Source organism: Haliotis rufescens, unplaced genomic scaffold (genome assembly GCF_023055435.1).
Source record: "Haliotis rufescens isolate VD_foot unplaced genomic scaffold, xgHalRufe1.0.p SCAF_40, whole genome shotgun sequence".
In the NCBI taxonomy this organism is placed as follows: domain Eukaryota; kingdom Metazoa; phylum Mollusca; class Gastropoda; order Lepetellida; family Haliotidae; genus Haliotis; species Haliotis rufescens.
Genome location: NW_025964113.1, coordinates 3,329,349 through 3,347,764, shown reverse-complemented (window position 1 = coordinate 3,347,764; position 18,416 = coordinate 3,329,349). Strand labels below are relative to the sequence as shown.

General features: G+C 41.1%; 1 protein-coding gene across 1 annotated transcript in view; it reads right to left on the bottom strand.

Moving 5' to 3' along the window:
• LOC124140428 overlaps nt 1-18,416 on the bottom strand; it is a 51,613-nt gene that overhangs the window by 9,565 nt on the left and 23,632 nt on the right. The window contains exons 18-30 of the mRNA XM_048382696.1: nt 15,271-18,112; nt 14,268-14,614; nt 13,365-13,633; nt 11,934-12,098; nt 11,317-11,424; nt 9,216-9,341; nt 8,683-8,785; nt 8,200-8,348; nt 7,416-7,661; nt 5,111-5,600; nt 3,115-3,278; nt 1,847-2,080; nt 854-1,027 (exon numbers count right to left, since the gene is read on the bottom strand). Of these exons, the coding sequence (XP_048238653.1) occupies nt 854-1,027; nt 1,847-2,080; nt 3,115-3,278; nt 5,111-5,600; nt 7,416-7,661; nt 8,200-8,348; nt 8,683-8,785; nt 9,216-9,341; nt 11,317-11,424; nt 11,934-12,098; nt 13,365-13,633; nt 14,268-14,614; nt 15,271-18,112 (5,417 nt within the window). The remainder of the gene's footprint in view (nt 1-853; nt 1,028-1,846; nt 2,081-3,114; nt 3,279-5,110; nt 5,601-7,415; nt 7,662-8,199; nt 8,349-8,682; nt 8,786-9,215; nt 9,342-11,316; nt 11,425-11,933; nt 12,099-13,364; nt 13,634-14,267; nt 14,615-15,270; nt 18,113-18,416) is intronic.

Below are 18,416 nucleotides of genomic sequence, written 5' to 3'. Positions count from 1 at the left end.
ATTGAACATAGAATGTAGATAGATTAAGTTAATTATAGGCCTAACGCCACTTTGAACAGTATTTCCCTTATATCACGGCGTGTCAACTTGATGTTGGAAGAAATCACGAAGGGATGCGGGTTTCAAAGTTTTACCACTTTGGTAAAACACACGGGTGTTGTACGAATAAACCTAGAAACTTAATCTGAGATTGAAACCGACGATCATAGTTTACTGGCAAGCCTTAGGGACGAAACTCTGCACAACCAATTGCGGCGCCTTAGATGACCAGGCCACCCGTGTGCCCTTATGAAACTTATAAAGTTTAATGATATGGTGACCGGCTCCGTGGTCTAATGGTAGAGCGTCAGCCCGGAGAGCGGAAGGTCCGGGGTTCGATCCCCAGCCGCGTCATACCAAAAGACGTAAAAAGATGGTACTTGTTGTTACCCTGTCTGGCGCTGGGCATGAAGGGGCTAAAACAAGGACTGGTCGGCTCGGAGTCAGTATACTGTGTCTGAATTGGGTATTCATGTTAAACTGCGGCATGGTATCTCAGTGTGCTAGCACTATAAATCGGCATCAGTCCGGACTAGTACAAGCAGCCACACACACACATACACGTGCATGCACGTCGCTATATAAGTGCAATAATCTTGGACGCGACGTTAAAACCCATTTCACCTCACCTCACCTCATGGTATATGGGGTTGTGAATTAATTCCAGAACTTGATGTATTGCATACATTTGGTATTATGAGGGGTTTGAAAACACCAATCTGTTTGAATATTTTCTTTTTCGGGTATTTGTGTTATATTCCCTCATTTCAAGACTTATAGTTTGGTTTATGTCAAATGCTGTATACGAGTTTACCTTTACTCCTTTCTCGTCTGCCATATCCCTGACGCCTGTGTCAGCATCGTCCCCAGACAGGACAAAACTGACACGTGATCTTGTACCCGCCCCAGAGCGCATGCCCGTGAAGACAGTGATCTGGTAGAAATACTTGTCGGCTATCACGTTGTCAGCTAGAGGAGCCACGCCCCACTGAAGGATATAAATCATATCATAAATATTTTCCTTTTCTTTAAACGAATGACCGTAACAAGTATGAGGAAAACATATTTATTTCAACCCAAAAAGTACGAGAATCTGTACTTTATTAAGAAAGTGTTATCCCAAATATAACATTTGTTATATTCATTTTAGTCAACAGTTTTACATGATATAATAACCAGTCTATAATCAACCCGGGCATTAAATGCTCTAAAGCAAAAGTAACTGTGATGATTAATGTATTGATAAATGAATAATTCTAAACGTATGATAATATGGTCATGGCTTTGAAGTTTTACCATCCTTTTTACAGTGTACACAACCACTTGCAAAACGTATATACAGTATTAATTAAACAGGGTATCTATTTATCTATAAAGAGAAACGAAAATAACATTTTACCACAATAAACTTTGAAAGGCTGAATTTGAATTCGTTAAATGTTTAAAACTATAACTTAAATTAAGCTTTACTTAGGTTGTAGGAGAAGAAGTGGAAAAGCTTGAAAACGACGATTTGTCAGGATAAAATTATTCATTTGACCCTTCTGGATAGGTGAGGTCAAACAGAAGAGTTCTATTAAACGATAACGGTTAATTTGTCCTAACCCCATGTTTGTCTCAGAAACCATTTTTTAAATTTACTTCTCAATAAGTTAAAGAACATCAGATTCTTTCATTTCACAATAGTAATATGAGAGAATCTGGTGTTCTTAAACTTTCTTTGAGTAGCATAATTTTGACTGACCATTAGGGCGCAATCCTTTGTTCAACACCTCCAAACTAGCTTCCTACAACTTATACAACCCACCCGTTCCACATCCCGCTTGTCCTTCCGCCTGGCCCAGATGGCGCAGACGATGTAGAGGAAGAAGATGACGCACAGGGTGATGAGGACGGCGTTGTTGTCCAGTAACTTGGCGCCGAGGTTGTTGAAGACGGTGTTGAAGTTGATGGAGTTAGGGGGAGTGAAGACGCCACTGGCGAAGGCCGTGAGATGGTTGCACAGACACCTCGTGAAGCGGGAGTTAGAAAGTTCGCTGACCTAGGGCGAGACAGTGTTGACTTTGTTTTTATGTGATTTTATTATGTTTAATTATTTGTTGTTTAACGCAACACTCAGATATACTCAAGCAACATGGCGGCAGCCTGCTAATAATATAGCCTGGACCAGATACCATATTGATAATATGAGCATTGTGATATATGTCCCAGGCCGTCGGGGTACGATGACACCGAGCCTTGCCCTCCATATCTGCAGTCGTCTCTTTCGACTTGTTCAAACCCGGATTCCCCAGCGGCCGGGTTTTGTTTGTTTGTTTGTTGTTTAACGCCGCACTCAGCATTATTCCAGCTATATGACGACGGTCTGTAAATAATCAAGTCTGGACCAGACAATCCAGTGATTGATATCATGAGCATCGATCCACTTAATTGAGATACGATGACATGCATCAACCAAGTCAGCGAGCCTGACCACCCGATCGCGTTAATCGCCTCTTACGACAAGCAAATCTTTACGATTTAGGCATTTGAAACAATATTTGATTCACTGAAATACCACAGAAACTCGCGGCCTTTGGAACCCCCGGGAATGCTCTGGCGTTGTCACCGCGTACACAGTAGCTGCGGTTACCTTATCACTTCATATGTTCATTGTTAATCAGTCTGCTGTGGGATTAACAGCGCACATGTACACCTCCGATGGGTAATCCTAAATCCTAAAAACGGATTTCAAATCGACAACAAATCGGGTGGCCGCCATCTTGTTTTCCAAAACCCGTACCGGTTTTCCGTTTTCGAATCAAAGTTCATTTTCTATGAAATAAGTATGCATTTATCATTAAGGAATAGATTGATGTGAAGGTTTAAAAATAGTTTATGATTTGTAGGCAATCGGATATGAAGAAAGGCATTGTAGATCCTACATCGCACATTGGTAGATCTGTAGCCCAGGGTGACTTACACAAACTGACATCAAACGAAGAACGTATACGGGAGGAGGGGTTGGATGGAGGAGGGGAGGGGAGGGGAGGGGAGGGGGAGTCGAAATGAGTACAACTGTAACACCGCGTCTACCTGACATCCGTCAGTGACCCACTTGTCATCCCTCTCGCTCCAGAAGCGACAGACCGCTGTACTGAAGCTGATAGTGTAGTTGGTCATAACTCTGACGTCTTCGTCCTCGTCGTTGCCGTAGTCGTAGTAGTCGCTGTAGTCGGGTTCGATGGTTGAAATGTTTACTGTAACAGAACGTTACCGTGCAATAGATAGTCAACCTATTTCCCACGACACAGACCGTGACCTTTCTACTTCTGAGTCTACAATCTGTATTAAGCCACATTGAGTTATATAACCAACATGATGAAGTAATAACATAACAGTAATTAGCCGAGTGTCTTAAATACTTATATCTTAGGATTTAAAAAGTGCATTATGCCTTTGACGAGCTTAATACTTAGTTTATATCCATAATATATAAATATGCAGTACAAATCAAGATACACTGCAGAATCTGTCCATGTTTATTTATTGTGCAATGTACGCTTTAGTAAATATGTAACTGTTATGTTTGTAATGTACTATACGCCTGTGGTCTCATACGTACCGAAATAAGATTATAATAACTATTTGTCATATTTGACATCCTTCCTTCACAAACATAACTTTATAAATTGGCGGAGGGAAGACAGACGGGTGTCCCGCATCCGACAAATTGACTTTTTAAAACTCCAATTCCCTATTGCCTCGCTTTTTTCATGGTTAGATTCTGAAAATGGAATCGGTGTAGAACAGATTCGTGCTAAAATCGGATGCATTGTGTCTGTATAATTGTGGATATTGACTAAGTAGTGTCGGAGGGCAGCTGTGTCTCCCCTACCATGTAACGACGCAGTGGCGAGTAAGGCTACCCGAACCTAAGCCTAATGCTTATTTATGTTAGATGTAAAGATGGTGAAAGTATAAACAGATTATGTGGAAAGTGTAACAGCAATAGTGCCAAAGATGAATTGCATTTTCCCGTGACTGTAGTGCATATATTATATACAGAGGTAGATACTTACCAACATATGGTTTATCTACAGTAACTGAATACGAAAAGCTATTTTACAGTAATGATAAGCTTGTACTTATTAATTGTGCAAAAATTTTCAAACAGGTTTTATGTCTAAGAACTGAAAGCAATACCTAATCATCGTATCTTGCATATATTTTTGTATGTTTATATAGTCATATTTCCATGTACACTAATCAGGTTTTATTATAGGCCCAGGGATTAAACTTTAGAAATCGCATAGTAATAATAATATAATAATTTTAATAACGTCATTGTGGTATTATTTCTTTTGCAGGTAGCCAATGCATCGGTGGATAGAGCTTACTGGGAGTAGTTCCTGCTGTAAACTGTGTATCGTCTATAAGGAAAATCGTTCCTGAACTAGGCTTGGGGTTGCATGTCAAAGTCAAACGTAGAATATCCTTATCAACTTTTTCTAATGTTCACTCAAAGACTTATGGATACGCTTATTCAGTAATGGAATGAGATACTTCTATTATCACCAAACTGATTACTTGTAATGTTTAAGTCCCAGTTTAAAACTGAACAGTATCTCTTGAAATCACTTCTCCCTAAATTTCGAAAATACTTTTCACGAATAAGATATTCTTCTCATAGCCTTCAGATTGAAGAAGGAAATACACAAAAGTGCCAAAAGAATTGAGGGTATGTAAACTTTGCCACAGACACGAAATTGAAAATGAATATAATTTTTTCTTTATATGTCCAGAATTTGATCATTTGCGTAAATAATACCTTTGCCCTTATATGTGCAGAATACAGTGTTTCAGTATGTGTGAATACTGATTGATTCATATATTGATTGATTGATTATACCATGTGTATCGGCTCGGTTCACAGTATTCATAACACTACCCATTATATGATCATTTGTTTTATCTGACTCAGACCCGTAACATGTAAATTAATATCCAAATTTAATATGTAAAATATAATCAATATGTATTCATGTTTTGTCTATTGTTTTCTTTTTGATGAAAAAACTGTAATGTTTACCTTGTTCTTTGATTCCAATGTGAAAGGTCCCATTTCCAACGGTTGCCTGTTCTTCCCCAGAGATTAAAATGGTGTAGCGTAACTCTTCTTCAATGGCAGGGTCGTCAAACCCTGAAGCGTTGATGTCACGGGGGAGCTGGTAGTAGAGGTCAAACTCACTCTCTGTGGGGAATGTTCCATTTCTAATGTACAACTCAAGGGTGACGTTGGCCATATCGGGGATCACCGTTATCCTGAGCGTCTCGCTGTAATTTCCGGACACACTCCATGTATGGTAAACCATGGACTCGTTTCCGGTGAGGACCGGATGTACGGCAACTTTGTTACTGCCGTTACCTGTCGCGCCTATGTCGATGATTATGTCAGCGTCTAGCTTGTCGACTTTCACTTCATCGCCGCCGGAGTCGTAAAGATTCATGGTGAGGATGGGGGAGTTGACACTGTCGGCGCTGTTATCCCACACGTATGGATTTAACTGGGAGGTGACGAACTGGAACGGGAATATCGGGAGAGGTTGTTGTACACATAACATTGGGTTTGGTATACACATAACGCAATAGGGTTTACGAATATTACGGCTGTGTCATGGCGCGGGAAGCTAGAATCGGGTCCACACGTCGTACCTAAGTGGTGAACTCCAACCTAGAAGCATCTTCCCGAGGCAAGAGAGTTAACTGACATTAAAAGTCCAGTTCCCACCCTTGCCGAACAAGGCTGGAATTACTGGGCTCGATTGTAGCGCCACCAGTGGCTTCACACAAAATGGTGGCGCCCGGCAAGGACGATCTGATCGATAATCAAGATCTATATTGTTATATAACGGGTCCTACATCGCGATTACAAACATGAAAAGATTTGGAAATATCTGCTGCCAACGAGTTAGCGGTGAACATGCTTTGCAAATCCTGCAATCGACCGAAATCTGCACGACAGTTTACGAACCGGATATCGATTTCGGTGCGCGATTTTGATTGGACTATGCATAGACTCGTTAGTCCAGCCAAAATGTAACTCCATAATACCAGCCTAGTTCGGCAAGGATGGAAACTGGACTTTTATAGTCAGTTAACTCTCTTGCCTCGGGAAGATGACCTAGAAGACAAGCGAACGTTTTAACCACTCTCCTCGTGTTTAAGCAAACAGTTTATATATTAACCTGAATTAATTGTGATAATATTAATATATTAGAATTAGGAGATGAATATCATTTGCCTATAGTACAAGAAAAGCAGGGATAGTTTATTTCCTATTTATCTTCATCGGTATCCATTACGACAGAAATTTGAGAGAATGTTACTGTTATAAAGGATGTTGGTCTTTATTTAAAATAACATAGGTCATTTTCTGTTTAAGCAGATATATTAGTCTGTGAATAGATGAATTTATAGATGTATATTTCTATTTCGAAATACCCCCCTCCAAAACAAACAAAAAAACAAAACAAACCCTGCCCCCTTCCATTTTCTCAGTATTTTAGGTCCCTACCAAATTAAGTAAAGAGGCATAATTGGTGTAACAAGAACTGAACAACCACTGTGCTCTTCAAGAAGTGATATACTCTGTGTGGCACTACGTTGCTACACTATAAAGTGTTCCGGTTTTTAAGTGTATTATTTGTATAATATATTGGTTCGTTGATATATTTATTTGTTGATATCTCATTCTTTTAACATCTGCAGCACCAAAGACGTTATTGCGAAAGTTGAGGTTTTTGTTCATAACAAATAGAACCTTGTATTTACAAACGTACATGTGTCACTTGGCACGTAATTATCATGGTAAAAATATAATTAAGCGTTTGATCATTGAGGGTATTGTGTTGATGATAAATAGGGCTTATTTGACCTTATATCTCAAATATAGCGTTATGCATACACATTGTATCACACAATGGTCCCTCAAATACATAATCTACATAATTGTCTAGTTCGTATACATGTATAGAAGGTGTACCTAGGTTCTGTCCCCCGCCGTGATATTGCTGGAATATTGCTTAAAGCGGCTAAAAAACATACTCACTCACACATTGACTCGTGAAGACCCGGGGTATAATAGGTCTTAAGCATCCCATGCTTGCCGTAAATGGCGACTATATGCTTGTCGTAAGAGGCGACTAACGGGATCGGGTGGCCGACTTGGTTGATACATGTCATCGTATTCCAATTGCGTGGACTGATGCTCATGATATCAATCAATGGATTGTCTGGAGCAGACTCGATTATTTACAGACCGCCGTCATATAGCTGGAATATTGCTGAGTGCGGCGTTAAATAACAAACAAAACACTCACTCATTCTTGACTCACCTTGGTGTCTATGATGTGGCTTGTGACATTCTCCGTCACTATATCCCTGGAAGATGGCAACTTGAAGGATCCTTCGTCTGCAGACAAAACAGAGTTACCTAACTTCGACGTCTCCTTCCTCTCTGCAACAACAGTAAACATTTGATTCTTCATGACAACAGGTGGCGCTCCGGGGACGCGTTTCTTCAGAATTGTCTTCACCACTGAATCTGCTACTTCCAGAGCCAGTTTAGTGATTTCCCGAGCCTGTAAAAACAGAATGAAGATGAGGATGCTTCGGAATTGATCGGACAAAGATAGCACTGCGGTCTAAGGTGCCGCAACTTGCTGTACGGAGTTGCGTTCCTTAGCCGTGCCAGGATCCATTGACATTGGGTTTGTGTTCCCGTTTCGCCATATTACCATTGCTTTATCAGCACAATTCCCATATTCCCATACTCTCTGGTTTCACCAAAGTGACAACTACGACCATCGTCCCTTTTGACTTTCTCCCACGTTAAGCTGACAACGACAGCAATGAAATACGGTTCAAAACTGACTCGCAAGAACACACACATCCTTACCCCAGAGGTAATCGTAAAGGTCCAAGAAAGTCCACTAAATTAATGCTCTGCTCTCCTTGAAGACAATGACTTTAGAGATTGCACAATAAGTTCATTTTGTGTTAATTCATTAAATTAGAATAAAAACAACACTGGACCATGATAGCGATATACTAGGAAAACCTCTAACATAGATTGGTGTCAAGTCGTATCGGTCTACAAAAGATGAACACGTGTTTGACCTTTGCTTGGGACTCAGAATCAGCTTGCCAAGCTGTTGTCGAGGACCCTTGTGTTGGTGATGGATCTGTTGGTGAAGTGTCATTGGAGGCACTTCCGGTCGCTTCAGTGCGGGCTGCCAAGATGATGTTCCCAAGGGCAGCGACAATGTCTGTTGAAAAATAACATGAAAATGCAGACCATCATCTTGTCAATATTGAAGGTGTTGGTCATATACTGCTGTTGGTCCTTAACGACATCCCAGATTATCCAGTGCAAAAAATATATCAAGATGGCGTGTCCTTCACAAACTATTTCTTAGGGACCATTTAATATTCTGATATCCTTGGTGGCGGGGGCATTTTGTTAGAGACATGATTTGTTTCAAGGAAACCTCAATAAAACTGTTATAAATAAAGTTTTTACCCACAAAATATATCTTCATTTTCAAAATCTTGTTGTTTTTTTCTTTCACTTTTTTTCAATCCTAGATGACAAGGGTATACCTTCCGCAGCCTTTAGCTCCTGCTCCACCGACTGCGGTCTCTCCTCCTCAACCATCACCTGGAATGTGTTCGCCATCGTTGACATCGTCGCCACAGTCATGTCCTGAATGAAAAGACAAAACGTCTCGTACTATACGATGTGCCTTTCATTGTGATCTAAACTATGTTGCTTGTGGATAGAGACGTGTAAATTAGACAAACCTCTAACTGGAAGATGAATGGGCCTTTTCAAAGCTCCCTTGCATTTGTTCATGTTGGGATATCTTCTCTCAACACCCATGATGGGATTAGTTCGGTATAGCAGGGTTTGCTTCCTGTATAACTTTATGGAACGCACGCACTGATTTGTTAAAGCATAAACACAAATTGGACTAAAACTTTCAGTTCAGAGTGTTTAATACGTTCTCAACACACCAATGAAGAGGAATATTTTGTATAATAGTATTAACTAATTCATATTTGAAACAGGAACAGAACCGCCAACTGCCACGCCTCCCCTTCTGCCACGCCTACTGCCCTCCCCGCCTACTAACCTGAGCTTCCTCTGACAGCTCCGTCGTGTGATGGGTTATCACCCTAAATGCCATGGCCGTCTGCTGTAGAGAGTCGAGGGTCAAGGCGTCTGTGGTCGCCAGGGACTTCACGACCTCCGTCCGTAGCTGGACATAAAAAGCATGACATAATTTACGTTTCCTCTTCTGACAATTCATGATCAAAATGACAGACTCTCAAATTCTAGGTTGTGAAATCTGGTTGAAGATAGTCATCGAGTTCTACCGAGAGGCTAGAGGAATTAAAATAACACGTGGTCTAAATACGTCAACATTTCTGCACAACTCCTTAGTACAACACCTTGAGTGGACACAATCAATTTATGCGAGTATACATCGTAGCGCACCGTATTTTTCTTAAAGCCTTCACCCCAGCCGTTCATGAAAGAGCGCTCGGCGGCAGCCTTTTATTCCGACTTGATTGAATTTGTAACTAAATTGAGTTCTTACTATCTTTAGGTAAAATAAAATTGAGTAACTTTCAAATTCAAAACGTTCCACCCAACAATCTTATTACGATCAAAGGAAATCTGAGGACTCCTCCATGAGAAATCACCTCAGGTAAACTTTCTGTTAAGTCGCTGTTTCTACGTTTTCAGTGTGTGTTTGTTGCTTAATTCTTCACTCCGCTATTTGGCGACGTCTTGTATATAATCCAATCTAGACAAGACAATCCAAAATGATTGATTTTATGAGCAATCAACCAACTCCGTTACATCTGGTCAACTCTTACAGTAAGCATAATATTAAGATGCTGAGAACCTCGATACTCCCATACTCCAACAAAGTAACGAAGTCAACTGTGCCTATATCAAACATGGTCCGCATTTACAGAAAAGAATGTTGTTATCAAGACAAGATATGACACGACAAGATTTATTCAGTATTCAGACCCCCCCCCCCCCCCCCCCCCCCCAGCTCATAATATATACGTGTTATATAACCTGCATGCATGTAGGCATGCTATGTATGTAGCTATGATTATGACACGTCATGTTTATAAATAAATACAGTCAAATACTTTGGTTAAAAAACCGAAAAGTTCTTCTCTACCTGTTTATTGACACGAGAGCTTTATTTGCTTGTTTGGCTAAACAACTTTGAGTTCTGATCCATAATAATTTTGGAGTGAATATTACACCTAAATATCTGTGAAAACTTACTTCTTCAACTTCAATTTATTTTCCTTAATAAATATCAATTTTCAGACTGAAGGTGACGCCCGCCATTCCTAAAAGCCATTATTTTTGTTTTATCTAAATTAAATTCATACCTGTGACTTCACAGAAGTGATCAAGTGCATTTATATATTTTTGAAGATGATTTGTAGTGTCTGACACAGCAGAAACAACATATGCATACATGAGAGCTAAGATATTCCTCCATTTTCTACCATAACAGTGATTAACTGATTTATGAAGATAATAAATTCAATATCGATATAGTTATCAATAAACTAGTACCCGGAGGCAGAATCTATAACATTACTCAACTCAAACTGGCACAGGTACTCAGAACGGCATATTTTAAGTCAGAAACAAAGAATGTGTTCAGACAACCTCCTCTCGTGTGAATATATAAAAGATAAGAATTCAAATTTGTTTCCGAGCTCTATATGCTTACAAGACACAGGTTAATGGTTCTTTAGGACATTGTCCTTTTAAGAATAGCAGTGTTAAGTAACTCTTTAGAGAGTGGAAATTGTCTGACCTGTTTTTCAAAATTATGTCTTATTGTGAAAATTGGTATTGTTTTTCTTTACAGTCTCATAATAACACAACGGTGGGTATTTAAGAAATGAATAAACATATTTAAGCAGGAGGGTAATTTACAGGGGGGTGGAGAGAAAAAGCACATACTTTAATAGGGATGCATTGATGCCATTGCAAACGGATTAACCCGCAGTTTTTATGGCTTACGAAACATGAGTTTATACTTTTTCATAATTTAAAGAAAGTCGGTTTTAACCTGTTTCAGCGTGTTCACGTGCGTTTGGGAACGTGGAAAATGTAAATTTACTATGCTAAGTTACTGATATTTTGAAAGTCTGAATTCTACATGTCATTGTTTCCGTGACCTTCACCTCAACTCTCTTCTGTTTTTGTTCCCTTAGCTCATCCTCTACTGCAGTTGTTGCCGTTGGAGATGCTCCCGGAACCACAGTTGTGGTATCACCTGTCGAGATGGACGCCTGAGGAAAAAACGTCACCCTTATGCATATTGCACAACCAATGCTTAAAAATATACGCATCTAATAATGAGATGCAGTAAACAGCTGTCGATAAATTTAATATTCAAATAGTTGATGTTTCTTCAACTAAGGACATATATATTGATGTTAAACTACCAATTGAAGATATACCTACGATTTTAACAGTTCATGATACCCTTGCATTTGATTGTATCCTAATACAGTTGATTAGTTAGGATAGTTGATAACATACCCACATTTGATGATGTACTTGCATATGCATATCTCAAATCTGATTTGAGAATTCGCCTAAAAACCAATCCCTTAGGGCGTGCAAATCAAGGGCAGATAACTATGTTCCTATGAAAACCATAGATATTTGCAAAACACTCTTCCAAGAAAATTCCCTTTATCTTGAAACCTTTACCATTTAAAGTCGATTAACCACAGTCAACCGACTAGGTTATCAGTAACATCCCAAAATGGTATACCCCTTTGCAGTGCCTTACCTCTGCATTGGCGCTATCTTCGTTGATGAGGGAGGCAACTGCTACAATCAACTGTTTGGCCTCCTGCTCGCGGCCTGTGGACAGCAGTGACGACAGCGTGCTGGAGGACCCGGATGTTAGGTTCAGGTACGTCTCCACGTTCTCCTTCACCTCGGGGGGCTTTACCTGGAACAGGCGAGATGATGCGGATGTGCGTGCAGGACAATGTTACATCAATGGGAGGTGTCCATCCCAAACCGGAAGTTGGTAGGCAGCAACTAACAAATAGTGATTTAACCCGAGGACATGACGCATGCTTTCGGCACGTTGTTAGCCCTTTTAATTGATAATTTGAACTGAATCTAACATTCTATTAAAGCACCTGATGTGTAATCTGTTCAAATCAATGTGACATTCTTAGTATCACAACCAACAGTACAGTATTACAAACAACAGTACAGTATTACAAACAACAGCGCAGTATTACAACCAACAGTCTTGACAGTACATTTATTCACTCTGCCAACTACTATCAACTAGTATTTTGCTTTGTTAAATATCTCGGAATATATTCACCAAACAATGGTTATACATTCATACAAATCGCATATTTACAATATGTATGAACATAAAAGCACTATAACCTAGTTTCTACAAAGGACGAGTTGGGGCAAATACATATATTCTCTACGTTGTTTATAACACGCCTGGTATTCACCCTATGTTCACCCTATCTATCGCATGACGTGTGACTGTACCACTGAACCGTTAGCCAAGTCTCGTAGTGCAAAGCCACACAACAGTGTAAGCAGCGTTAGTATCGTCAGAACATGCATAAAGTATGATAATCATACTAAGTACTGCGTCTGTTGCACCAGAAACGATAATAATACTTAGTACTGCGTCTATTGCAGCAAGTACGATAATAATGCTCAGTACTACGTCTGGTGCACCAGATACGATAATAAAACTTAGTACTGCATTTGTTGCACCAGATACGATAATAAAACCAAGTACTGCATCTGTTGCACAAGATACGATAATAATACTTTGTATTTGCATCTGTTGCACCAGATACGATAATAATACTTAGTACTGCGTCTGGTGTACCTGATACGATAATAATACTTAGTACTGCGTCTGGTGTACCCGATACGATAATAATACTTAGTACTGCGTCTGGTGTACCTGATACGATAATAATACTTAGTACTGCGTCTGGTGTACCTGATACGATAATAATACTTAGTACTGCATCTGTTGCACCAGATAGGATAATAATACTTAGTACTGGATCTGTTGAACCAGATAAGATAATAATACTTAGTACTGGATCTGTTGAACCAGATAAGATAATAATACTTTGTATTGCATCTGTTGCACCAAGTACGATAATAAAACTAAGTACTGCATCTGTTGCACCAAGTACAATAATAATACTAAACACTGCACCTGTGTCTCCAATTTGAACTCCACAAACTCTCCGATGGGGTTGGCCACCCTGACAACGATGTCAAACATGTGATCATGGGACTCCTCTCCTATGGGGATCTGAGACTCGGGGGTGTAGGGATCTGTGCCATAGTACAGCAGCTGCACGTCGCCCCTCCCCCGGGCGTACACCAGGAAGCGGTACAGTAGCCCCGCCCCCATGGCTTCCTCCTCCCCTGGGTTGATCCATCCTTGACACTGGATAATCAACTTCAGCCCTAGTGAGTATGCTGAAATAAGGAATGTTGCTTGTTCAATGCCAGTGTACCGATATGTGGCGGTTAATTGTAACAACCCTGAAGCGATATCAGTGGATTGAATAACAAGAATGTTCTTAACATTTAGAACCCAAAATGAAAACCCATTTAGGCATGGAATCAAATGCGGGTGTATGCTGTTAGAAATATTATCACACAACAGGACAGCCAGACATAGCTTTGGTGCCATAAGATCCCCCGCCCTTCCCGCGTTCTCGTTAAATCCAAAATGTGTTCCAATCTTGCATTGTGTATGTAAGTTCTACCGATGTCCCTGCGGACCAAAATATTCTCAGTTCACACCCTTTGAACAGACTAAAATAAGGATAAGGTTTTTACAATGTGTGACCTTATAGATTGTGTGTAATCGGATCCCAACGCCATTAATCTTTGCTCATGTTATCAACCACTGAGTTACCGAGCCCTGTTTCGAGTATTTACAGGTCACCCGTATAATGCTGGAATATGGCGGATTGCTGCCCCAAAACAACATCCACTGATACCGATGAAATATGTATCCACAGTTTGAATTTTATCGTTAAAACAACTAGATTCTCTGTCAAAGCAAAACAGGTCTTAAATCAATCAAATCAATGATTGTGCTTACCCTCCCCGGAAACGATCGTACACGTTCCCCCGTATGGTGGCTCGTTGGTGATGAAGTCGTATTCTGTAAAGCTGGGGGCGTAGCCGTGGAGGTTGGCGTCAAGCCTGAGTTGGTACTTCATGCCGTCGATGAGACTCCGAGCGAGGAACTCGACACTGGAAGAGTGCGCCTCAGTAGAGACCATGGAGTCTAGGTCGTCTACAGCCAAGTAGCCACCGAGGGTATCGTTGTATAGCAGTAGCGTCCAGTTGTTATAGATCGTGTCCAGTGGGTGACACGTCAAGCACTGGCTGGTCAAGCTGAACTCACCAGATGGGTTGACCTTGGACTTGCAATTCACAACACAACTGCAAGGTAATCATTATGAAGTTTAACGTCTTTTGTACAGAGTTACAAGACACATGGATTTCAATTCAATTATTATAATCTTCAACATACAACAGTGTACGTATAACATGTGAAGGGATGCAGCAAGACCCTTGGTCTGCCTCTGAGAGTGTCCGCATAATGGTGAGCTGTTAATGCAAGTATTGCAAAGACATCCTCTTTAGTATGGTATTGCCTATACTCTTGCCATGCTTGACAACTTTTAAGGACACTTGAGTGTACAGTAACGGACAAGTCGTCTCATCCTCCACAGTGATGGTGATAAACTACTTTCACTACGACCTCTATCAGAGAATATTTTCACTTCACAGAATGTGCCTTTAGATTTAGTGAATAACGACAAGTCATATACAGTGTATATTCGAACCATACGTAGCAATAATTCATTATAACGGTTGAATGAGAGTGAGTGAGCGAGTATGGTTTTACGTTACCACCAGAAATACTCTAGCACTATAACGGAGGGGGGCACCAGAAATGGGCCTCGCTCATTGTACCCATTCGAGGAATTGAACCCAGGCCTTCCGCGCGACGAGCGAATGCTTTAACCGCTATGCTGCATCTCGGCCTACGACTGAAATTAATGTGTCAACATTGATTATAAATAAATACTTACGTCAGTGGAAACTCTCTTGGGTCGCCCTCAACGATTGTAATGGCCTGTTCAAAACTGGCATTTCTATCACCTGCTATGACATCAACTCGGAAAATGTTCGTGGTGCCAAACTCAAACTGTCGTGTGTTGAAAGAGATATACCCATCTGTCAACGGAAGCTTACCGATGCCGGTGCCAAAACACCCAATGGATACGTTCGGGAAGATACCAGATATATTCTGGGGAATCTCGATGACACCGTCAACAGCATCCTCCAACGACTCCCCCTCCTTCCTACACCACCAGACATACGTAAAGTTAGCCTTGGACGAATCATCATCCGCATCTGGGTCATAGCTTTCTTCTATTGCGTTCAGTTCAAGGGTTGTGTCATAACCAACTGCTCGTCCTGTTCCGCCTTTTATACGAGCCACAATGTCAGTCTGGAGGATTCGTACAAATGTGAAATCCGAATGGAACAAACCGGAAATCCCCGCCATCGAAACATTCAAACTTATTTTGTAGTCCCCAGGTTCAAAAGCCCTTGGCCGAAATAGGATCTTGAACAGCCCCGCAGACACTGACTCGGCTGGATACGGGTCGAAGATGAAATCCAGGAAGTTGTCTCCAGTTGTTATTCTGAGGATAGTCCAGTTATACTCTGCTTCGTTAGTTATCTCACAGTCGAGGTCAACTCTGCTCTCGAATACCATCCAATCAGAACGGAGTCTGGTGACAGGCTCGTCTATCTGCTGCCCTCCCCCTACAATATGTACTATAGGGTAGTGGCAGCTCACACCACTTATAACAGCCGTTGTGTAGACTGTAGCTTTGGACACAATGTTCGTCCCGTTCAATGTAACGTAGAACGTCTCATTAGTGGTGTACACGTGCGTGTGTTGTAGAGTGGTAGAAGGTGCCCAGTCGGAGTATGTGTATCCGTTATATGCAGGGTTTGTTGAACAGGGACTCTCTCCATAAAGGACTGGATTGGTGAAATCCCCCATATCGAATACAAAGCACGACTCTGTTCCCGGCCTCGCGAGATTCACTGTGAATGTGATATTTTTATAAGCGTCAGAAGGGCCGTCGTTTACTAATGTGTTGAACAGGATGGTCTGTTGTGTGGTGATGCTCAGCTTGACGGCGTCGTAGAACAGGGCATTGGTGGCATTCACGCATACGACATATGTACCAGGAGTCGTATAGGTGTGGCTATGTATTCTGGAATCAGTCCTCTCTATTATCCCATCCCCGAAGTCCCAGATGTACGTGATGCCATTTCCAGACCGCACTGTTGTATTGAATATCACTGGCCTTTCAAGAGGGAAGACATCAAAGCTTGATCCATGTCCCGTAGTAAGAACATCAGATGTGTCCAGTTTTCGATAAAATGCAGTCACTTGTAACCCTTTGACTTCTTCCAGAACACCAATTCTGAATTCCGTCACGTTTGTTGACACATCGTTAAACACAGTTACATTTGCATCATAAAACCCTTCATAATTATAGGCTGTTAACCTTTTAACAGATTTCTTAGACACAATCAATTCCTGGAATATACCAGACACCGGGTTACCACCACCGAAATTGAATACATAGTTGACATGACTCCCCGATTCCACGTACAGCATAAATTCCACTGTGCCACCGATTGGTATGAAGAGACTGCTTGTATTGGCAGCAACACCAGTGACGGCAAGCTGAATTAACACCTCAGACTGTAGGACCTGAAAACTCAACAAGTTGGAACAATTCACAGAGAATGGCACACGCCCAACATCATAGAGACTCGTCCACAACACTGTGAAGGACAGGGGGGCACTTACATTGATAGAGTCAACAGAGTATTCTTCATTTGTTACGTTCAGAAAGTCTGTTTTACAAGTGACGAAGGACGGAGGTGACGAATCTGATGGGTATTTGATGATGATGTCTATCTCGCCAGGAGGAACTCCCACAGGACTCTGAGTTTCAATACTCAGATCCTTCACCTTGTTCTGGACTGCGATGGACTCGTTTAGTGATTGTTCGATTTGCGACGCTCTGTTACTTGCTGTGACCTTGGGCGTGAAGAACCCTGATTTCGGATATGACTGTGTAATGAATTGGTTGGATGACCCCGGTATAATGTTTCCGAGTTGGAGCGTATTAGCCCTGTTGTCCCCGAAATCAAGCACAAGAGTTAAATTTGACCCCTTTCCTACACTGATGGACAGAATGAACGCCTCTCCAGGAAGTAAAATATGTTTGTTGGTCGTTATATTTACATCGCTTATCGTTTCTTCAACGAAGAAAGGAATTGAGGTCACTGAAGATGACACGTGGTTTGAGCAATTCACCGAAACTATGAAATCTCCAAGTTGATAGGCGTGGGTATATTTGAAGGTTTCCGTTTTGGAAAGGATCTGGATTGTGGTTGTTTTCATCGTCCCATCTCCATAATCCATCACGCAGAGAATATATTCCAATATCAAACTGTCATTTTCAACCGACAGAATGAAATCTCTTTCAAATTCTGTAGCGCCAATTTGAATGTCAATCTTGAGTTGACGTACATCTTCTTCAACAATGATCTGAACTGTGGAGCTGATGGAACTGACGTCGTTGGCTGACGTCACCGTCAAGTTGTACGTGTTGGCGAGGATGTAGGAGTGGCTGAAGTTGTAAGGGTTTAAGAATGCTAGGCGCTGAGGGTCACTCTTGCTCTCGAATCCGCCATCACCGTATTTCAGCGTGTAGGTGACATGCGACCCCCTCTGAAGCCAGATGGTGACTACAACGGCTTCTCTAGTCTTGTAGTATTGTTTATCTGCCGCAAGGGTTACGCCCTGGATCTTATCCTGGTTGCTCTCGTCGATAGCTGTTGGTAGAAACGTACAATTGTATATGATATATGTGGGAAGTTTCTTTACATTCTTTAAAGATTAATTAAATCTGTATCATACACATTGAAATAATCCAGACACCCAGTTTTCAGGACCATTACGTTTAGGACTATTTATTCAAAACAAATTACTTCTGATTCGTTAATCCAGATGGTCGATAATACAGACGATTGCATAGGGAACAGTACCGTCCGCATTAACGGAGCTGGACTGTGACCCAGGATATGGGGAAGGTGAAACACCTTGTAAGGTACAAATAGAACAGTTGAATTCGTTGGA